Source organism: Mycteria americana, chromosome 8 (genome assembly GCF_035582795.1).
Source record: "Mycteria americana isolate JAX WOST 10 ecotype Jacksonville Zoo and Gardens chromosome 8, USCA_MyAme_1.0, whole genome shotgun sequence".
NCBI classification, from domain to species: Eukaryota; Metazoa; Chordata; class Aves; order Ciconiiformes; family Ciconiidae; genus Mycteria; species Mycteria americana.
Genome location: NC_134372.1, coordinates 11144999 through 11165404, shown reverse-complemented (window position 1 = coordinate 11165404; position 20406 = coordinate 11144999). Strand labels below are relative to the sequence as shown.

Sequence of the window (20406 nt, the reverse complement as noted above, 5' to 3'; positions counted from 1 at the left end):
ATCCTTTAACCTATATCACAGCAGGCAGTAAAGCCTAAACAGGATAGACTCACATTTTTCCTTCTGCTATCAAGCCCTCTCCCATAGCACGTTGTCCCTACTCCTTTTTCAGACATTCTTCTCCTACTATGCTAATTGTTCCCTGTTTCACTTCACCCTTTCTTAGCTTTGGGGTTCTCTTTGCTTTACCATTCTTCCTTCTTCATTCAGCACAGACGTGTGTCCACAGAACTACTATTCTCTAGATTCAAAAAAATATATACAAGTGTTTTAGCCGGAGATACCAGTTTTAGCAATAATAATAGCCATCTCCAAGACATTACCCCTTTGTAACAGCCAAGCCCTGGTTTCAGTTTCTGATACAAGATTCTCATGCTGGAAAAGCCTGGCTATTCAAGAATGGGGGCGAGGTATAATCACTGCTCCCCATCTGGAAATCATGAGCACCACCTTCAGGCCAGTGTTCTGGTGTACTCATAAAGCCCATCGTCCATACAAGCAGACAGATAGAGCAATCATCTTTCTTACCCTGTGGGACATCAATATGCAAACCATTTTCTTGGTTAGCTGAGCCAAAACATTCTTGTCAGGACTGGAAAAGTTAAATTCATCCACTTCTTTCCTGAATGGCATTCTACGGCAAGAAGTCTTCTTCAAATTATGGAAGATAGTAATTTTTCTAAACTATTGAAACCAACACTGAACAAGAGAGAAGTGGCAAGAGAAAGTTACATGCAGAAACAGAGTATGTACCTTTCTGATGTCTGTTTTGGCTTGCAAGCCCCAGCCTCGTGCCAGTGTGCGGAAAATTTGTACCTCGGGATACTGCCGCTTGGAGAAGCACTGGTTCTGACAACGCTCCCCAGCAGGGCAGACCATGGGGTGGCATTCATAGAGCAACATGCGATTGATGCATTCGGAGTCCAGGCCACATGGGTTTTCATCTGTTGGTTTGCAGTTGCAACGTGGTATCTCGGACAGGTCTGCAGTGAAGATCTGCACCTTACCCACTGGCCGGTTCACCTTGAATGCACATGAAGGATGTTAGGTCTTAAGAACAACAGGTTATCCTGATAGTGACTTCTATACTCAAGCCTTGCCTATGAGCTGACAGGCTGCAGTGTGAGTTAGTTACAGCAAGGGGCAGGACACAAGTACAGGCACATATCTACTTCTGGGCACACTATTTCAAGAGGTATATGGTTAGAGGAAAGAGCTAAGGAAGATGCAGGTCCCCCATTAGCATCACCTGGTGCAGTGTGTATTCTGTGACCCTGGAGGGGGGAAGAGGCTGCCGAGTGTCCCCCTCCCATCATCACTGTGCCGACATCCAGCCCAGGTGGCCCAGCGCTCTCGCTGGGTGCACACCATGCCTCTGGACTGACACCAAACCATTTTTTGCATGAAACAGCACCTTCTCCATCTCTGAGTGTCAGGTCCTTTTCCTTAGCTTTTCCTTACAGCCCTGGGTTTTGAATTTGTTACCTTCAAGCTGGTTTGTGCTCTCAGCTGTCACTACGAGAACCAGGCTGGCATACCTGTGACAGAGTACAGAGGGCCTACCTACGCACCAGGCCACAAGCAGTTAGCTCCCTACCCAACTGTCCTGCAGATGTAAATGAAAGAAAAACCAGACACGGCTGGGGTTGGAAGGCCCAAAGATGAGCTCAGAGTTAACCCAAGGAGCTCTCTCAAAACCGCTCCGGAAGGAAGCAGAGTGCAGCACCAGGTGGAGAAGCAACTGGCATGTCTGTGGCACGAGCAGGGTCCTTTGGTTTTGGTTAAAGGCAGCGAACGCTGAAAGGCAGGCAACAGAGAGTCAGGACTTTGGAGAGACACTGAAGAAAAGCTCCTTGCTGTTCTTTGCCCAGGCGAGTAATACCATCAGCTCCCTTTCCTCTCCCAGAACATGAAAGGAGAGGATCATTTAGCAAAACTATTCCAGCCCCCACACAATTTATCTAGTCCCACCCACAGAGCAAAGTTTCTGCTCTGGTAGCCTGCAGAGGCTGGCCAAGCCCTTATCCTCTTTTGTTTAAAAGCAAACCCTGCAGAATCTCCAGATTAATCTCTTCAACACACACAGTCTCCCCTTCCTCCTCGTACTGCCTCCCACCTCCGACTTCCTTGTCACTCTTGTGTTCTCCTCTGCTGCTTCCCATCTCTTACTCAGACTGTTAGTTCATCACCTCATTAAGAGTGACGAGACTCACAGGATTAGGACCATCCACCACCAGGCAGACAGAGGTGTCCTTGCTGGCTCTGGCACTGCCACCCCAAGCGATCACGGTGTCCAAGCGTGGTGCCCCTCTCAGCACACATGCATGCCCAGCAGTCTCTCCGGGACACTGACGGTACAAAACCAGCTCCAAAACAGGGCGATGCTTGGACTAGCCACAACCCTGATGTGATGAAGGATCCCAAGTGTATTTTGCAGCAGCCTCTCGTGTTGCCGCTCGCTCGGGACGGACCCCAAGGTGCTGATCTCCTTAGAAGGCCAAGATGGGAGCGGACACAGCCAGCTCTGGCCATTCCACCCTGAAGCCTTCTCCAGTTCACCATATGCTCCTGGAAACTGCTTTGCTTTCACAGAGACAAACAGCTTGCACCCAGAACTCAGATGAGCTGCCATGGCTAATGACCACGGCCATTATTATTTATATTAAAAAGGTAATTCAAAGGCTCCAAACTGCTTCCAAAGTTCCTTCATGTTGCAATCAGAAACAGGCTTTAAAATACCTGTAACGAGAAACTGTATTTCCTCCACTGGAGCTGCCTGGCCCATATTGCTGCCACAGCACTCAGTTGTGTTCTTTACACTGTACAGTAACTCATGCAGGATATACCTGCCTGCCTAGAAATCCTAGCTAGAAACAAAAAGTGCCAGCAATCAGTTAAGCTTTCACAGTTTGCCACATAAAAAAGGGAAGAAGCAGACAGAGGCAATGAAAAAAAGAGGAACACAGTCCCCGATTCACTGGGTTTCTGATCAGTCTGGACCCACATCTCAAGCACATGTACCTGCTTGGCCCCAGCTCTCCTCTCAAGTCATCTCCATGCTGTACAACTTCTATTGCTGCTCCAATTCTATCTCAAAATACAGCCCTAAACATAAAGAGTTCCCCAAAACTCAGCAAAAGGGCTGATATTCCAACATGTGCATCTGCTTTAGTATTTCTGTTCAGTCACCAACTGATACAGAAAAAGATATAAAACAATAGCACAGATGAAACAAGATACTGCCTAGCCCCAGTGTGGGTTAGCATCCTCCCCACAGCTCTGCTCCACTGCACCCTGACCATCTCCTGTCTCGCACTACCTGGGATGCCCACCTTGCCATCAGTAGCACACAGTACTTGAGCACATCGTGTATTACTAGCACTCTCCTTTAAGTCCCCAAGGTAGAGACACACTTCCTTCAAACCACACAACTGACATGGAACAGCAGAGAGATGTCCAGATCTGTTCCAGTAAATGAGAGTACCTCTGTTACTGGTGTCCAGCTTCCATACAGCTCTGTGCATACATGTAATCCTTTCTGTGGAGGATGACTGATGGTGCCAAGAGGACCAAAGTAACCTTCAAATGCAGCCAGATGCACAAATAGTACAAATGTTTCTATATACCTGTAAATCACCTGCACCGACAGCTCAAGAGTTCTCTTCCGCACCTGCCTCCCCCCCCACCTGCCCTCACCTTAATGTGTTTGTAGGGAGGAGGTTTCTTGTCATTCTTTTTGTCTTCCTGAAGCTGTCTCAGTTCTTTCTGTGCCTTTAACTCTTCAAATCTTACTGCAGCTTCCTGAAGAGCTAAGTGAGAGAACAGAGTGTGTTATGAGGAACTCCCTCTGCTCACATGGAGCTGGGCTGCCAGTGAAAACCTCCCTGGCTGCGTACTTCAGAGGCAGAGGTTCACTGGACGAGGGTGAAGAAAAGGCCAATGCAGTAGGGCAGTCGCAGGAGTTACAGTAATGGACTTGCCCGTAGGTGATGAAGCATCCAAACTATCAGCTAGCTTTGCCTGCTTTTGGGCAGAATTGTCAGGCACAACTCTTAAGTGCATTTTTACATACAGATCATGACTGTATTAGACACAGGGAAGCTGTGATTCACTCAGATTTGGAGCAGCTATGTCAGAGCTGGAGAAGCATTCAAGATCTGCACACCCTTCTCCCTCTCTGAGAGCTCACACCAACGAACATTCTGGGTGCGATGGATGATAGATAATCAGCAGCTCATTCTACAAATTTAATTGAGTGTTAGCTGTAAAAAGATATTTTCTCTGTTATAAGAATGCTATTTCTCCAAATGGGAACAAAGAGAAACAGAACATGTATCTCCCTGGACGAAGGCAAGTTACCTTTCTTGTATATGCCATCCACGCCCTTCCCCATCTTGTCTTTGCTGCTGACATCACCTTCCATGTAAGGGAACACACGGGCCTGGTGGGTCCACAGGTAATCCTTGGAGCCAAAGAATAGCACAGGGAACTCGCCGATGTCATGTTTCATTTTCTGGATGTTGACAGGAATTGTCCTAGGATGGCAAATCTCAGCTGGCCACCACCTGCAACACAGGGAAGGACAGATGAAACCTCTGGCTTCCCCACTTCCAACCACCTCAGAAGCATGCTACTGCATGGAGACATGGGGAAAAAGTGTGTGAGGGCTACCGGCAAGGCTGGTGGGGAGACAAGAGACTACTGGAGGAGGAAAGCATGCATTTTACCAGCTGCTACATGCATGCAAAAAAGTCAGAGGCTGCTGCATTGTACCCTGCAGAGAGGAGCAGCTTCTCACCTCAATCACCATAAGCACTGTGTGAAGAAGGGATGGGGACAAGTCTGTTCTACCTTCACCTACCTGTAGCGCCCAACTTTCACCCAGACTACTTCCTTGTAGTGTGGCTTTTTGCCTGCCTTGCAATCATTACAATACCAGCTTCCCTCTGGCATCTCAATGTTTAGACACTCACGGTGAAATGCAGCCGGGCACGACTCGCAGCATAAAAGGCTGCCCCCTGCAAAGAAAAGGAGGAGGAATTTATCAGAGTCACTGTGCAGAAGCCCTGGACTCCACATGTCCAGAAAGAAACAGCTGAGAAAAGGGCATGATGCTCTTCTGCAAACCCTTTTCAACAGCTTGTGCCCTACTCATGCTACAGAAAGAACCCTTCTAAGGATCCAGAAAAAGTTCTAGCCTGAAGTTGGACTTAAATGGGGATGGATAGGAGCTGTTCTCTGCAGTTCTCACTAGCACACTTTGGACAGGAAAAGCTTCTGCCTGCTCTAATGACTTCTTGTCAGGGCCTTGCTTGGTGACAGGGGACCCAGTGCAGACTGTCTCACCTTCCGAGCAGACAAAGCACCAGCTGACGTTGACGTGCTCGTGGTTGCGGCAGCCCCTCCGTGCAGTGAAGTGATTGGGGCAGATAATGCTGTTGGAGGCGAGGACCACGGACCCAGCAGCGAGGCAGAAGTCATTGGAGTGGTATGCAACTGGACATCGCACACAGCGCATCAAGCGACCTAGCACCAGAACATGTTGGAGACACAGTGAACCTCTGAAGGAGGCTGATATTTTGCTGCCTCCCAAAACTAGTCTCTATTGATACCTAAGCTCAAAACAAGCAACCATAGGTGATCTTTGGAAATGGAAACTGACCGTAAATTTTTATCGACCATTCATGACATACTCACTAGATTCCTATGAAATTATTTAATATAACAAAATACATATAAAATTACATATATATATATTTGCATATAACATATACACTGTTGCATTATTTAGAAGTGAAAAACCTCCTGCACGCTGTGCAGAACAGTTCAAGAGCTCACAGACTAGGACTGCTTCCTATCATACGCAAATAATTAGTAAATCAGCTCAGACAGTAATTACAGAGGGGGTGTTCCAAGTGCTTAGCCGCACATAATGAAACCAATCCATGTAGCTTCTGAAAACATTGGCACTTGCCTCTCCACTTTATCAGATTTTACCCTGAGATTCCAAAACGGAGAATTCAGAATTGCCTACAGGCCTAATTTATCCAAGGTTTCTGAGAGCCTGTTTTCAGTTCCTCACAGGAGACTAAGAACAGGGAGAAGAGGTGAGAGGAAAGGGGTAAATCTGACCCCCAAGAAGCAGCAGCCAGAGGAACACAACGCAAATGTCCAGTGGGGAAGTGGTCAGCTGTGGGCTTTAGGCCTTAGTGTTGCCTTCTACACCATATACTGATATGTGGGGAAAAAAGACAACTTTAACGTAGACCTTGAGGATAAAAAGAGCTGGTCTTATTGTCACTCGTCTTAAGATACCAAGGATATAAAGAAAGGCAGCTTTAGAAGCAAAAATGCAAGGCAATCACATAAAAGTTTTAAGTATAATCATGTGAGATAAAGGTCAAGGTATTGCTGCAAGCGGCTCAAACAAATGTTTGCCTGAGAAGCTTAGCCCAAGGGTGTCACTACTGCAAGATGAGAGTTTGCATTATAAAAAAAGGAGAACTAGAACAATATATCATAGTTTTTACTATGCTGCTCTCTATGCCATTGCCTTGATAGCCAGCGCTGCTAAGCAGGCATCGTCCGCAGCACTAGCACAGTGAAAAGTACGTAGAAGAAACGTGAGAGTGTCCATACAGCTCCAGAGACTTATTCAAAAACCCAGAAAGGCATGTGGCATAGCTGGACGTGCAGGCATCCAAGCGTCTGGACAGACAAGAACATTTTAGTTGCCATGTCTGACCATCAGGAGTGCTGATGAGCAGCAACCTCACATACCGACACCACCCCTTCCACTCCTCAGAGATGCTATTCCTCAGCAAATGCTACAGCAGGCAAGGACAGAAAATCAACACAACAGTGGAGCAGGTAACTGCACAGTGGACATGAAACAAAGAAAACGGTTCTGACTACATCCCCTGGACCACCCTAGAAGATTTCAGTACCTTTAGATGCAGAGACATTTGCTGGGTTAGCAGCATGACAAGTCATGCATATGTGCAGGGAGCATCGGAAGCCCTTGTTCTGCATGACGGTGGGTGGATACTTTTGTATGCACGCTTCATGGTAATACTTCCCACAGAGGGGCAGCAAGCACCGTTTTACATCTTCCCCACAGCTCTTGCACACAAAGCAGGTATGGACCCCTGGAGAAAGAGCAGCAGACATAACACCAGTCACATAGAAGGGCTAAAAGAAGACCTGACACTTCCACCAGGCTGCATATTAGCACAGCACAACTTCCCAACCTGCTGTACCTATCCCTATTGCAGCCTGCAGCTGCAATAAAACTCCAGATTGAAAAAAAATATTATTATAGTTGTGATTTCAGGCCAGGGAAAAATAAGAACAAAAACTGACAACCCTGCTTAAACATTCCCCCCTTTCCAGCCCACTCCAGCCTCATCCTCCCTATCGGCCTTCTCTCCCTAGTCCCAGATAAGAATTTCCCCTTCTCCTTCCCACCAGATTCTGGACATTCACTTCTTTGCACCTCACATGCCTGGATCAACAGTAAGACCAGTTCATCAGAAAATCATTATCAAACATCGAACCAATAATCAGAGCACTAAGAGCTAGTTAGCAGCCCTACTGCAAGCACATCACTCCAACAAAGGAAGCACCAGGTAAGCACGCAGCAAGCACCCTGTCCTGCGCTCACAAAAGCTGCGTACCTGTGGAACACTCATTGCAGATGAATTTGCCCTTTGGCATCTCAGAGAGCCCAAGGCACTGCAGGTGGAAAGCACCACAGCACTGCGCCTCACACAGCAACAATTCCCCTGGCTTCTCACAGATCTGCAGGGAAAGAAGCACAATATCAGATCTGAGCAATCTCCTTCCCCAACTCATCCCAGACAGCAACAATCCACATGCTGACCAGCACTGGCAGCAGAGACCCCTGCAGAAAAATGCTAAGTTTTCCTTGTGTCAGTTAGTTCAGGTGGTTTGTGTACCACCACTGCCATTTGTCATCCAGGCCCTGCTACCATGCATTGGTTAAAATTAATCCTACGTTAGTCATGTCTCCCCAACATCTGTGAACTTTAGCAGGAGCAGAGGCAATCACAGACAAAAGGCTCAATTCAGAGCACAAAAAGCTGGTTAATTCTACAATAAGCACCTTGAGGCTACCTGGGCTTATCTGGGGCACTAGCGTCTCCCAGAATTTACACAAAAACACTTTACAGTGGTAAAGTTTCAAGGAGATTTCTTCAAAGACAGTACCTGACACACATTCTCCTTGAGAGCTGCTCCTCCTCCACGCTCCCCCTGCATCTTTTTGGACGAAGGCACTCCATGGTCATTCTCTGACCCCTCTTCATTACCCTCTTTGGGGCTTGCAGCAGTCCCATGAACCGATGTCTCCCCCTTTAAAAAGAAATCCAGAATCAGGGCTGTCAGTAGTTCCTGTCCTGACTTGGAAACTACAAATTTAGCCATTGAGCACATAACAGGTTTGGCAGTCAGTCTGTGTGTGTTACCCACCCTGGAGAGAACATCCCCCATACAGTTCCACCAAAAGATTTACAAGAAAGGAAAGGAAAGAGCTCTTAGTTTACTAGATCATTTAAAAATACACACTCAACACAATTATTTTGCTGTGCATAACCCCTCCCTGAGGAAGGAGTCATGGCTGAGGAAGAAAGGTATTGCCCTGCATAGAAACAAATCAGGTAGGCTGGAATAATCTGAAGCATCCTGCATGCTGATGTCTGCTTGCACTGGAAATGCAAATGAAAAACCTCAAACTATCTTTATTGCAGTTGTCACCCAGCAAATGAGCCAGACTTCCCCACACTTGTTTCAGCTTGTCCTAACCCACATAAAATACAGACATGTAGGTACTCCAAGGTCTGCGTTAGTATGAACTAGCTAGCCAACACCAAAGTGAACAGTGCAGCAGAGCATTTACACCACCATCCTGCCTGGGGTAGCGAGTCTTTCACAAGCATCTGTCCTGTTCAAGTATCACAGCACCAACCGTAACATCTTATGGTGACCATAACATCTACTGGTGAAAGAGCATCCTGCTGAGAAGATGGGTTTCAAAAGATAAAGGCCCAACCGCACTCTCATGGGCCAAGTCAGGGATACTGCCATAAGGCTTCCCAAGGTGGAAGGACACCTTCTGATGTGTCCATAGGTCCTGTCCAGACACTGTTAGAGGGAAGGAGAGCAGCAGGTATCCTAGAGACACTTGTTTCTACCACAAGGTACTGCCATCCTAGAGCTGTATGTGGCAGCGCTGCCTTCACTTTTGTCAGGATAGGCAACTAAGAGCTAGGAAACACCATCCTGCCAGCCTCCAGGCCTCTCGGGTACAGTCTAGGCAACACTTCAGTAGTCTCACCAGCCCCAGCTGCCACTGCAGAGTGGGTACACCTTAAGGGCCATTAATGCTGCACCAAAGTGATGCCTTTAGCTAAGCTAAGTGCTTTGAGCAAGAATATTTTAAGGATTCTGCCATTTTTTAATCTCCCAGCTCACTACAGTTAGCAGAGTGATCTCAGTGCATAGCTGCCAGTTCTTCCGTGGGTCACCAAGCCATTCCCCAGTGTATGCCCAGACACAAATGGTACACCTGAAAGACCTTGTGAGGAGTTCAAACTGCTGGCAGGAGCAGCAGCCATCACTCTCATACCTTCAAGCCTGCTTGGTGCCAGGTGCCCAGCTAACGATTGTGAGAGGGAGCTCTGCACTGCTTTCTGTATGGGAGAGTATCAGTCTGAGTTGTGGTGCTACTAAAGCTTGTAAGCTGAACTGAATGCCCTCTAAACACATTATTAGTCTGGGCAAAACAAGGACATACAGATCTCCCAAAGTTTAAAGCTCGTATTCTGGTCAGATAATGATGCTTCCTTTGCCTGGTTGTGTTTGTTTTTTTGGTTGGTTGGTTTTTTGTTTTCGGTTGGTTTTTTTTTTTGGGGGGGTGGTGGTGGTGGTGGGGTGTTTGTCGTCCCCCCCCCTTCCCTGAAAATAGCAGTATGCTTCTATTTGGGGACATTTTAAAGCCATGTGAGTTCTGTGGAGCAATGATGCACAGGTGTACTGATGGTATATTAAAGCACACAATACAAAGATGAATGGTATAAATTGCCTTTATTGAGCACAAAAAAAGTGCAAAGTCCCAGCTACAAACTACTGCCAGTCCAACATACCATGCAGTGTACAGCCTTACAGACTATCATCACAATCTCGCTGGAAGGCTGGCAGCGATGCAGCCTGCAGGAATACTGATGAGGAGCATGTAAGCTGCTGCCACCCTACCTTGCAGCCCTGGCAGAGGGAAGGGAAAGGTCTCTACAGCATTGGTAAAAAGACCATCTAAGAACACAACAGACACCTTTGCTTCTATACATAATAGCATCTTCTCAAGCTAAAGTGCTATGATACTTCTGCTCCTGCAGCTGTATTTCTGCTAGGCATTACGTAGTCTGCTGCAAGGCAGCCCTCTGGCCCAAACACTCGCTCTGGCTCCTGGAATGCTCCAGGAGCAGCACCAGCAACCAGTGCTCCAAGGACTGGTTACAGGCTCACATCCTCCTATTCCTACATAGGTGCTCCCTCTTCTGCTCAGCTCAGCAGTGACCTCAGGGTTGCAGGGGTCACTGTAACGAAGAACAAGAGCAGGGTTAATCAGCTATTGGTATGGGCAAACAATGTCAGCTATAGCTTCTGCTTATGCTGGGGCCCCAGTGTCACAGACAAAGTGAGCTCAGCCCCTCTTGTGGTCACTGAAGTCTCTGTCAGGAGGGGCAGGGTGCTGGTAAACAAGCACCACCTGTCCTGTGGTCAGTGGCACTAGCTTCCTCCTGTAGCTAAGGTTTCAAGATAGTGTTTTGGAAGCAAGGGGCATACTCTGATTTGCTACAGACAGAGGTATGAGGGATTTAGAACTGGTTCATTTTTCCATCCTTCTGGATGCTTTCTACCATGGCTGCTAGGACTCCTTGGTTTGAACCCTGATGGACATGTTTCACATGTTAATGGAATGGGAGACTAAAACGCATCTAGGAGTCACAGAACATTAACCAGCAACTCCCTCTTCAGATCTGAAAGCATCTGCTAGTAGCAATGCTACCTTAACAATTGGGCCCACGCTGCCCAGTGTGGCACAGCATGCTCTAGCCCTGCTCTTTCAGTCTACACCCATCCTACTTGGTTCCGCAAACAGCTGGCCAACCTGCAAGTTTCACACACCAGGATCTTAGCCTTGTTTTAATCAATGCTTCCAGAACCACACAGGGAAGGGAACATCAGAGCTACGCAGGACGGGCAAGGCCAGATACTTGTGCTTTGTGAACAGGGAGAAGGGGATCGCCATTCAAGGCCATCACTCAAAAGAACCTGTCACACTGTTCCCCCTCCTTCCCCTACCCATCATGAGCACTGCAAAACTACATACCTCCTACAGAGGGCAGGTCTCTCATCTCGGGTCTTCTTCCAGAGCTATCTCTGCTGCTGTATCTGGCACATCCTCAAAAGCCTGGGCTGTTCTTTGGCACAGCCTGACCTTGGCTCACAACCTTGACAACCATTTCAACAGCATTTTCCATCCCCTTCTTTCAGTCTCTTGCTGCCCTGATGCTGTAAACTTGCACTCCTGGCTCCATAGACAGGCAAGGACAGAGAAAGCTGCTTAGTTCACCCAGGCAGACAAGCTTTCCTCTGCCCTCTTCCTCTGAAAGCAGCTGGATCCAAGACTTCGCTGCACTGTCTCATCAGACCATCTATTTCTGCTAGCACTGTTCAGCACAAAGTGGAGTTCCTCTCCTGGTGTGTGGAAAGTCACTTAGGGATCAGCATGGTCCGAATTTCATGTGAAAGCACAATTGCATCTCCACAGCACTCTAATACTCACCAGTACTCATGCACTCACGTAAGCCAAGGGGTGAACACACTCACCACAGCAGCTCAAGAGACACAATCACAGAGAAATGGATGCTGGCAAAAGGTGCCATGCATTGCCCTTTTTTTTTTTGCGTGGTTTACCATACCTAACCAGGTACTCAATGCAGATGTCTAACGCTGGAGGCAGTTAAGACTCCCTGGGCTTTCCTCTGCAATGAATGGTGGATGCAGGATTCGGAGCCATGTCCTAGCTACTTTGCTGCTCTGAATTGCTCCCCCTTTTCTTCCCTATAAAAGATTCACAGAGAATTTGCTGGCTTGGAGCTGAGCCAGTCTTTTAGTGGGTGCCTAACAGCAGACAGTGTTAACTGCCCCCAGCATTGGCAAAGACATCTGTACAGGCTTCTTTGAAACATGATTCCAGATGAGCACACTTCAGAAGGAGCACTAACACCAGTACAGGAAGGCTTGCATGGCCCAGGGGCATTACCCCACTTTAACACCCCCATCAGAAACACCCTTTTCAAAAAGCAGTAGCAGCACAGTGGCTGGCACTGCTCAGACAAAGTGGTGTGTGAGCTTTGTGCTCTCCTGGAAGCTGTATAACAACAACAAATATAACAATATATGTCTATAATCGGCTCCTGAAATACATACTGACTATCCTGACAGAACAGCCTGCTGCTGAACCTGGGCCACTGGAAGTGAGAGGCGATGGTGAGAGGCCCAGAGGTGTCCCGCCTCTCCCAGGAAAAGTCTTGCTTCCCCTACACTTGGTGATACCTGGCTCATTCCTAAAAGGCAAAATGTGCTTGTCAGAGATACTTGTATGCCGACTCTGCTAGGATGCAGTAGAAGGGAGTTGCCCCAATTATCCCTTTCTGCTGGATGGCAGAATGTAATCAGAGGCTCCTGTGAGCAGTCACAGACAGTCCCCCCCATCCCCTCCAACATGGTTCTTGGCTCACCCTGGCGTGCAGGTGCAAGCGGAAGAAGGGGTTGAAGTCCACAGTCTAGTGCTTGTGCTTCGTACTGGTGCGTAAAAGGGCAAGATTCCCACCACCACCAGAGAAGACCTTTTACAGCAGTTAGACCTCCTGAGGTGCAAAGCAAGATGCCAGGCAAAACCTGGTTCCAATCAGATCAGAACAACCTCTCCCCTGGAGAATTAGCCGAGTAGTAGCTTAAGAACTGAGCCTGAGTTAAGCAGTCATCACAAAATAGCTACTAAATCAAGGTGGTATCTTCAGGTTCAACCCCAGCTCATGCAACTACATCAGTGGGACAAACTCCCAACTGACACGCCAGCCAGCCAAAGATGACCTGGCCTAGGCTCTGCAAAGTGCCCTGGGAAGTAGCAGACAGGTTATAGGGATGACATGTAGGAAGACCCAACAGTACCTCAGAGTGTGGGGTCTCCCCCAGCCCCTCCTCATTTCTCTCCTTCTTGGAATGCATTGCAGCAGAGGGATGGCGCTGTCTCTTCCGCTTCCTCTGCTTCTCCAGGAGCTTTTCAGAAGCTGTGATGCAACAGAAAGACCACTCAAGGAAAATGCAGAAATAATTCCCTTGCTACAGGTGCCACCAGCAAGTTCTACACCCTGAGAGCTTTAGGCTGGGTCCTACTGTCTTTGAGGGCATAAGGGCTGGGGCAATACCAGCCTCCAGGCAGGCTGCCCTCTGTCCTGCAACCATCAGAGGACCACCGATTCATACTGGTTTAAGCTTTTGCTAGGCTGCTGAACAATATCACTGACTTTCCTGAGACAGCCCCCCAGCAAAAAAGAAGAAATGCTACCAACACAAAGTTTACATTGCTAATCAAATGCTGATAACTACCTCCTCCCACCGCACTGCAACAAAAACTTCCTCATGTCGATACCAATGTGATACAAAGGCAGATGGGGAGGGAGTACAATGCAACTGCACAACCATCCATGGGACAGGGCAGCCACCATTGAGCCTGGTCACAGCATGCCATCAGGCAAAAGACTGGGCAATAGTACAGGACCTGTGCTGACGAGTTTCCTTCAAGCACCTGGACTATGAATGAGAAGTGAACATCTCACGGAAATATGAGCATCTCCACTTTCCTTAGGAAAATCAAAGATGTAACAGTACTTTGGGTAAACAATCTTGGTACCTATTTCTTCTGCCACTGCCTCAGCTGAGGCAAGCACCCTCTGAGAGCCCAGGACATGTAAGCCCTTGCCACACACAGCCACACACAGCCACACACAGCCACACACAGCCACACACAGCCACACACAGCCACACACAGCCACAGCCACTGATCCAAATGTCACCAACAGTCTACCCCCACAGCCCTGCCTTCACTTACCTTCTCCCAGGTCCGACAAGTGGGCTGGTGAGTAGAGCTCAGAGCTGTCGCTCTCCGAAGGGCCAGTGCCCTACAAACACACAAGAGTCAAGTCACCAGACACAAATCAGAGATGCACATTCCTTAGCCACTCAGAGCCTTTACAAATGACTGCAACGTGTAACTTACAGTTCAGGTCATGAATTCAGTGATTAGAGACTTTACAAGAAAATATTTGGTTTGCGTGTGTGATAGATCCCACATAGAAAAGTCAGTCTCTGGGCAGGGAGGAATGCTGAATCTGCTGTGTCTTGTGCTCACCAGCATCATCCACTGTTTCCTGAGCTCTCCCAAAAAGGCTGCTAACACCCTGTAAGCTGCTGGGAACAGAGACTCTCTTCTGGCTTTACACTTTTACGGAGCTTAAGTCTGAAATACACTGGCCTCTGCATTACTGCAACCATGATAACTGTATTAAGACTGTGCCACACAGAGAGAGAAAAAGGAAAGGAGGAAAACTGTTATTGATCAACCTTAGAAACAGTGGCAACAAGTCTTGTGCAGGTACACCACCTGAAATAATTCTTTACAAGTTGCTTTTTTCCAAACCACGCACTGAATATAGAATATGTAGTGGAGAAGAGCAGCATTTTCTTTAAAAAATCTGCACCAAGCACTGCATACTACATGTCATACGACTCAAGCCTCCACCCTGCTACAAGTTCTGCGCTTATGTACCATTCACCAGCTTGCTTGGGAAGGTAACAAAGGAAACACTGCTCCAAGGAAATCTGACGGAAAAGGGAAAAGCCTTCGGTTCAAGTTCAAGCTACACTGCAACATGACAGTGACAGAAAGCCTCTGCACAGAACATTTCTGCTCATACCTTCCCAGCCAGCATCTAGATGACTCCTTTTCCATATAAATCAATGAAGAGCGGAGATTTTACAGCCAAAACTACCCCCAATCCCCATTACAAGTGCGGAGGGGTGGGGAACACATCTGTATTCAGCAGATTTCTTCATCATAACACAGCAACCAGCACCTTTGGGAAGGGTGGACCTTTGCTCCTGGGCCACAGCCAACAAAAAAACCACAACCCATTGCACTGTGTCTCATTCAGCAGGGTCTGCTGTCTGGCCTCATTTTCTATCTGGTTTTCAAAAGAGCTGGAAGGAAAGTACCTTCTTTGGGGGAGTCCACTCCTTCTTTGGCATAAAAGCAGTGTCCAAATCATTGGATTCCAAGAGCTTTTTAGTGGGCTTCCTTTGACGCTTGCTTTCGAAGTTTCCTGCAATGAAACTCTTCACATCAGATAAATGGGCATTTTCTTCTCTTCAATTAGACTAAGACCATTAAACAAATATCAGCCAACAGTTCAAAACAATCTGCTTCACCCTGTCTTTGGGATCATAAGCTCCTTGGGCAGAGATGCCAATTACCTCTTTCTGTACAACTTCCACAAAACTGGACCTCAGTCTGCCATGACCTTCAGACATACCTCAATATGCAATACAAAAATCCACCCATAGAAGAGAGACTACGAAGTTAACGGTAGCAGGTAACACATCCTGGCAGCACAATTCAGATCATAATTTCCCAATCACTTTGTCCTGGCATAAGGCAGTGCTACCACTGACAAATACAGTCCTGTCTCCACTCCCACATCACTCACACCAGCATTCATGCTGTGCATAGTAAACAGGCTAAAGGACACGCTCCCGGTTAAAACTGCCTGCAAAAAGACACCCCAAACAAACTAGCTGTAACCTGCACCATTTCCTACTCAAGCTTTTTGCTGGCACTCAGGAGTTAACGAGCTGCTAGACCTGGGCTCATCCACTCTAATTTTGGCAACAGTATAAACTCAGAACAACTGGGAAACGATGATGCTATGAGTGCAAGACATTCCACAGAAACAGCCTGCTACCCATCCTACCCTGTTCATCTGCTTACTTTATCAGCCTCAGTTGTGTCCTTTCTCCACACACCTCTGCATGCACTGCTTATGCACCAGATACCTAATGGAGGGACAACACGGCATCTTTCTCAAGGCAAGCCTCTGCCCACAGCTTGGCCTCTGTGTGCTTCAGCAAGAGGTGAGCTTTCTCAGGAGGAGGAAGAGCTATGCAACCTCTGCATACTGGATGTCTGCTCCTACTGCTGCACCCTGTACTGTTCTCCTGCATTTCCAACCTCAGGTTCACATCCCCAGTTTTTCCTCCTTTAATCCTCTCCAACCTTCCATTTCTATCTGACACCCACAAGCCCTCAAAGGCAATCCCTCTGCCCTCAAACATAACAGGCTAACTGACCTCCCAGTGACCATACCTCTCTGTCTGCTTGGTTTAATTTTTTTTTGACCATAGGCCATTTAGAACAGGAACAGCGTTCCCTGCAAGTTAGTACAGCCAGAACACCAGGGCTTTAAGCCTGGACATGTCTTTAGACGCTACCAGAGAACGAACATACCGCAAAGTAGACCCTGACACTGCTGGAAAGGGGAAAAGCCCGCAGACTGCACTGGCTCTCTGTATATTGTGCTAAGCTAAGGCACAAAAGCTAAGGCCCTGGCTTGCTGCTAGTAAAAGTCTCTGACAATTTCTACAGATGCTTAGAACCTCTAAGGAAAAAAAGCTTTTCCAGAGGGAATTCTGTGCTACAATTCCCTGAGCTCACTAGGAGAGCAAAAGGTCACCCCACGAGCTATGGAGATTTAGACTGTGTGTATCAACCTCAGCACAGCAATGTTCATCCAAAGGGTTTTAACAGCAGCAAGAGACCTTCAAGCTAAAGGAATGCCACTGTCTGCAAGCACAGATGGCACGGACTCAGAGAAGTTGTGACCTTCTTCATTTGGACAAAGGGGTATTCTGTGCCAGGACCTAAGGATGACCATCACACGCTACAGAAAGCTGACAGCATAAGTGTAATCATCCAGCTCACTGGGTCACCCACTGCACCTGCCCTCTGTCCCTTCCCAGCACCAGTAATGGTCACTAAATGAAGCAAAGCAAAAACAAACTAACAGATCAACAGCTACTAACCTTTCCACTCTGACCAAAGCAACAATTTCCGCTGAACATATGACACATTCACTTATGGGAGCAGAATCACACAACCTCCCACTTACCTGATTTCAGGAATCTCTCTTCTGCATCTGGGGAAGCAGAAACTTCAGAAACATCCGAGGAAGACAGCACCAGCTCTGGAAAATCTGAAGGTCCTTCTAGAAGTTGATCATTGGGATCAGTGGAATGGGATCCTAGTTCTGAGGAGGAGCACTCTGCTTCAAGGATGGGAGGGCACTCTTTGGTTGAAGATGGAGTTGAAACCAAAGGACTCGGCCCCCGCTGGTTATCTCTGTCAGGACTGCATTGTGCAGGAAGACCTCCTTCAAATTCAGACCTCACCACAGAATTCACCTAGCATAGCGAAACATGTTGGTGAAAACATTCATCCTGCATGGCACTGCACAGAGCAACAACACTCAGCCAGCAAGAACGTGTCAAAAGTACACAGACCAGAGCAATAACCATGAAGAGTACATTAGCCTTCACCCACCTTTTGCAATTGCTCCTGGCCCTTCTTTGATTTTTTCTTGGGTGCAAATAAGTGATCATATTCTTCTGCATATTCCAGAAGCCGTTTACTTGGCTTTCTAAGGCGTTTCCTCTCTGAATGTACTAAGAAAAAGGAAAGCAGCTTCAAGACTGTGTTTCTGAGATGATCACAAGACAAAATTCTCCTCATGATCTGTAGATAACAGTTGCTCCTGCCTTTTCTTCCAGAGGGTCCATGTGGGAAGAGCCCTGATACTTCCTTTTCTTTGATACAGCCTTAGCATTTTTGAGCTTCCTATTTTTCACAGTCCTAACATGGCAGGTGGTATTTTTAAGGACCTAAGGGACTTCAAGCAGTTCAGATAAGAAATCAAAAAACATCAGATATCTGACTGAGAGGCTCCTGGAATTTCACCCAACATCTCCCTAGACAAACTATATCTCACCTTCTTACAATACTTTTACCAAAACCTAAGTCTGTTAGCAACTCAGACTTATCATGTTACTTTTGCTGTTAACCCAAACTCCTTTGGTTTTAGTGCAGGGGCACGGGAAAACACTGTTTCCCCATAACACGGTTCAGTCACTAGTTTCACTAGTAACAGGTAAGCCTAACTCCTTCCCTTCCCCTCCTCCCTGGCATATTTTTGTATATACTACAAAAGCCTTGTACTCCCCATCTGCTACTGCAAGCTCATTTATTGCTTTTGCTTCCAGACAATAGATTCTACAATGAGATCAGGGAGTGAACAGTCCTTGCCAGCGACTGCAAGCTCTTCAGGGCTCAGATGTCTTTGTTTGCACAACGCTGCACCATCGCAAGGGAAACCCAGTAACAGGTATTTCCTCAATACAAACCTAACCACCATGCTTATACCACCTCAACAACCCAATGCACGGCAAGCTCCAAAAAAAGAGCCCTGACGCTCTATGTAATCTCTGCTCAGCAAGCTGCAAAAGCAAAATTATGCAAGTTTATGTCTTTTTCTCACTTCCCAGAATACCACTGAATTTTCCCCCTTATTAGTTTTCAAAATTATTAAATAATATTGTCAAAATATTTCCCCTAGTCATGAAAACATTTGTGGTCTCTTGGAAGTTTAGGAACAAACAGTAAATATTCTCGTTGCTTCTTTTCATGTGTAGGAGGTGGCTTTTTCTTCTTGAAAACGGAAACATTTTATAACAAAGCATTCCAGTGCAACACTTCAGAACAGGGATGTTGGAGAAGATTGCTACACTTTATTGTGGCTTTGTGGTTAAACAAGCATGAAAATGTCAAACTTGGCCAAAAGAGAAGAAAGGAACAACTTTCTCAAACACAGGTATTTTCAGCCTCTATTAACACTCTGCACAGGTGTCTGGGTGCAATACACATTTCAGCACATCACCAGTTATAGGATGAGTATCCTCACTGGGCAACTATTTAAAGCCCCAAAGCCATGCAGCAGAGCACACAGCACTGTCCCAGAAAGGCTAGCTTAACTGCATTTTTTTTTTCCCCCCAAAGCGAATCCTGTACAAGAATCCCAAATGAAGTCTGATTGGCACTGGCAAATCACATACCTGACGAAACTATTATGTATAAAAACGAAACTATTATAAAAAACTATTATGTATGTATGTCAGCAAATTCCACCAATCTTCACTTCTGCCTTATTTGCTCTAAATCACACCACAAAGTTTGTAGCAAAAATATGCCAAATGTTGCCATTCAACTATGATGGAGACTATATATAGTTTGAGTTTAGTAGAAATTACACAGTTGTGACCACAATCTGTTGCAACCTCTTACACTGATACTCTGCCTGCTGTGGACAAGGATTAGCCACACCTTCTCAAAAGGACTGGCAAACAGAGGAAACTCATTCTCTTCTGTAAGCTGCAGTTAGTCTAACTTCCAGCATCATTCTCTCTACTTTCTATGTAATTGGCCTTGCCTTATATCAAAGGAAGACTGGTTTCCATGAATGAGCTTTTCACAGCATTAGAGGTTTACTCACTACCACCAGCACACTGGGGATGTTACAGCACTCCACACAGCTCCTCATACACAGAGGCTCCAGTGCCTCCCTACGGCACATTTATATTGATAAGCTTCAGGCATGCTTCAAGGCTCATGTGCTATTTAGGGCAGGGGAATTAGATTACACTGCGGTTGCTGATCTGTCACTTTTACAGGCAAACCCAGGCCCTCACTGCATCCCTGTGTGCAGTACCAGGACAGCTCTGCGCTCCTCTCCGCTGATGCCACCTCGCCCAGGAGCCTGCTGCCTTCCTCTGCCGCTTCTCTCAACATTACCACCTCTTAGCAGCTCTTCTTCTCTAGGTCTCTCTGCAGGCTTGCATCTTCATCTCACATAGCAATGTTACAGGGATGCTTCAATTGCAAAACCATCATAAAGCCATGGGAACCCGGTTGCATCTTAGTGCAAACGAGAAACTCACTCCCTCCAGCGGGCTGCAACACTCCTGCAGCAGAGCCTTGACAGCCCCAGAACAGCGTGCATCCTCTTGCCTGCTCTGTGAAGACTTAAGTCCTCAAAAACACGCAGCCACAGCCAGAAGAGTCAGTGAATGATTAAGCTCATCAGGATTTCAAACCAGAACTTTTACCCTTTGCATTACACCCTACAGGCTTGTTTTCTGTGCTTGCTGTGACTTGCC

General features: G+C 47.0%; 1 protein-coding gene across 3 annotated transcripts in view; it reads right to left on the bottom strand.

The window, feature by feature from the left end:
- NSD1 (nuclear receptor binding SET domain protein 1) overlaps window positions 1-20406 on the bottom strand; it is a 66107-nt gene that overhangs the window by 19423 nt on the left and 26278 nt on the right. For all 3 annotated transcript variants that reach the window (XM_075509640.1, XM_075509642.1, XM_075509643.1), the window contains exons 6-18: window positions 17741-17862; window positions 17310-17601; window positions 15361-15467; window positions 14198-14267; window positions 13258-13376; window positions 8230-8373; window positions 7677-7800; window positions 6948-7148; window positions 5347-5526; window positions 4862-5018; window positions 4360-4565; window positions 3697-3809; window positions 754-1023 (exon numbers count right to left, since the gene is read on the bottom strand). In XM_075509640.1, the coding sequence (XP_075365755.1) occupies window positions 754-1023; window positions 3697-3809; window positions 4360-4565; window positions 4862-5018; window positions 5347-5526; window positions 6948-7148; window positions 7677-7800; window positions 8230-8373; window positions 13258-13376; window positions 14198-14267; window positions 15361-15467; window positions 17310-17601; window positions 17741-17862 (2105 nt within the window). The remainder of the gene's footprint in view (window positions 1-753; window positions 1024-3696; window positions 3810-4359; window positions 4566-4861; window positions 5019-5346; window positions 5527-6947; window positions 7149-7676; window positions 7801-8229; window positions 8374-13257; window positions 13377-14197; window positions 14268-15360; window positions 15468-17309; window positions 17602-17740; window positions 17863-20406) is intronic.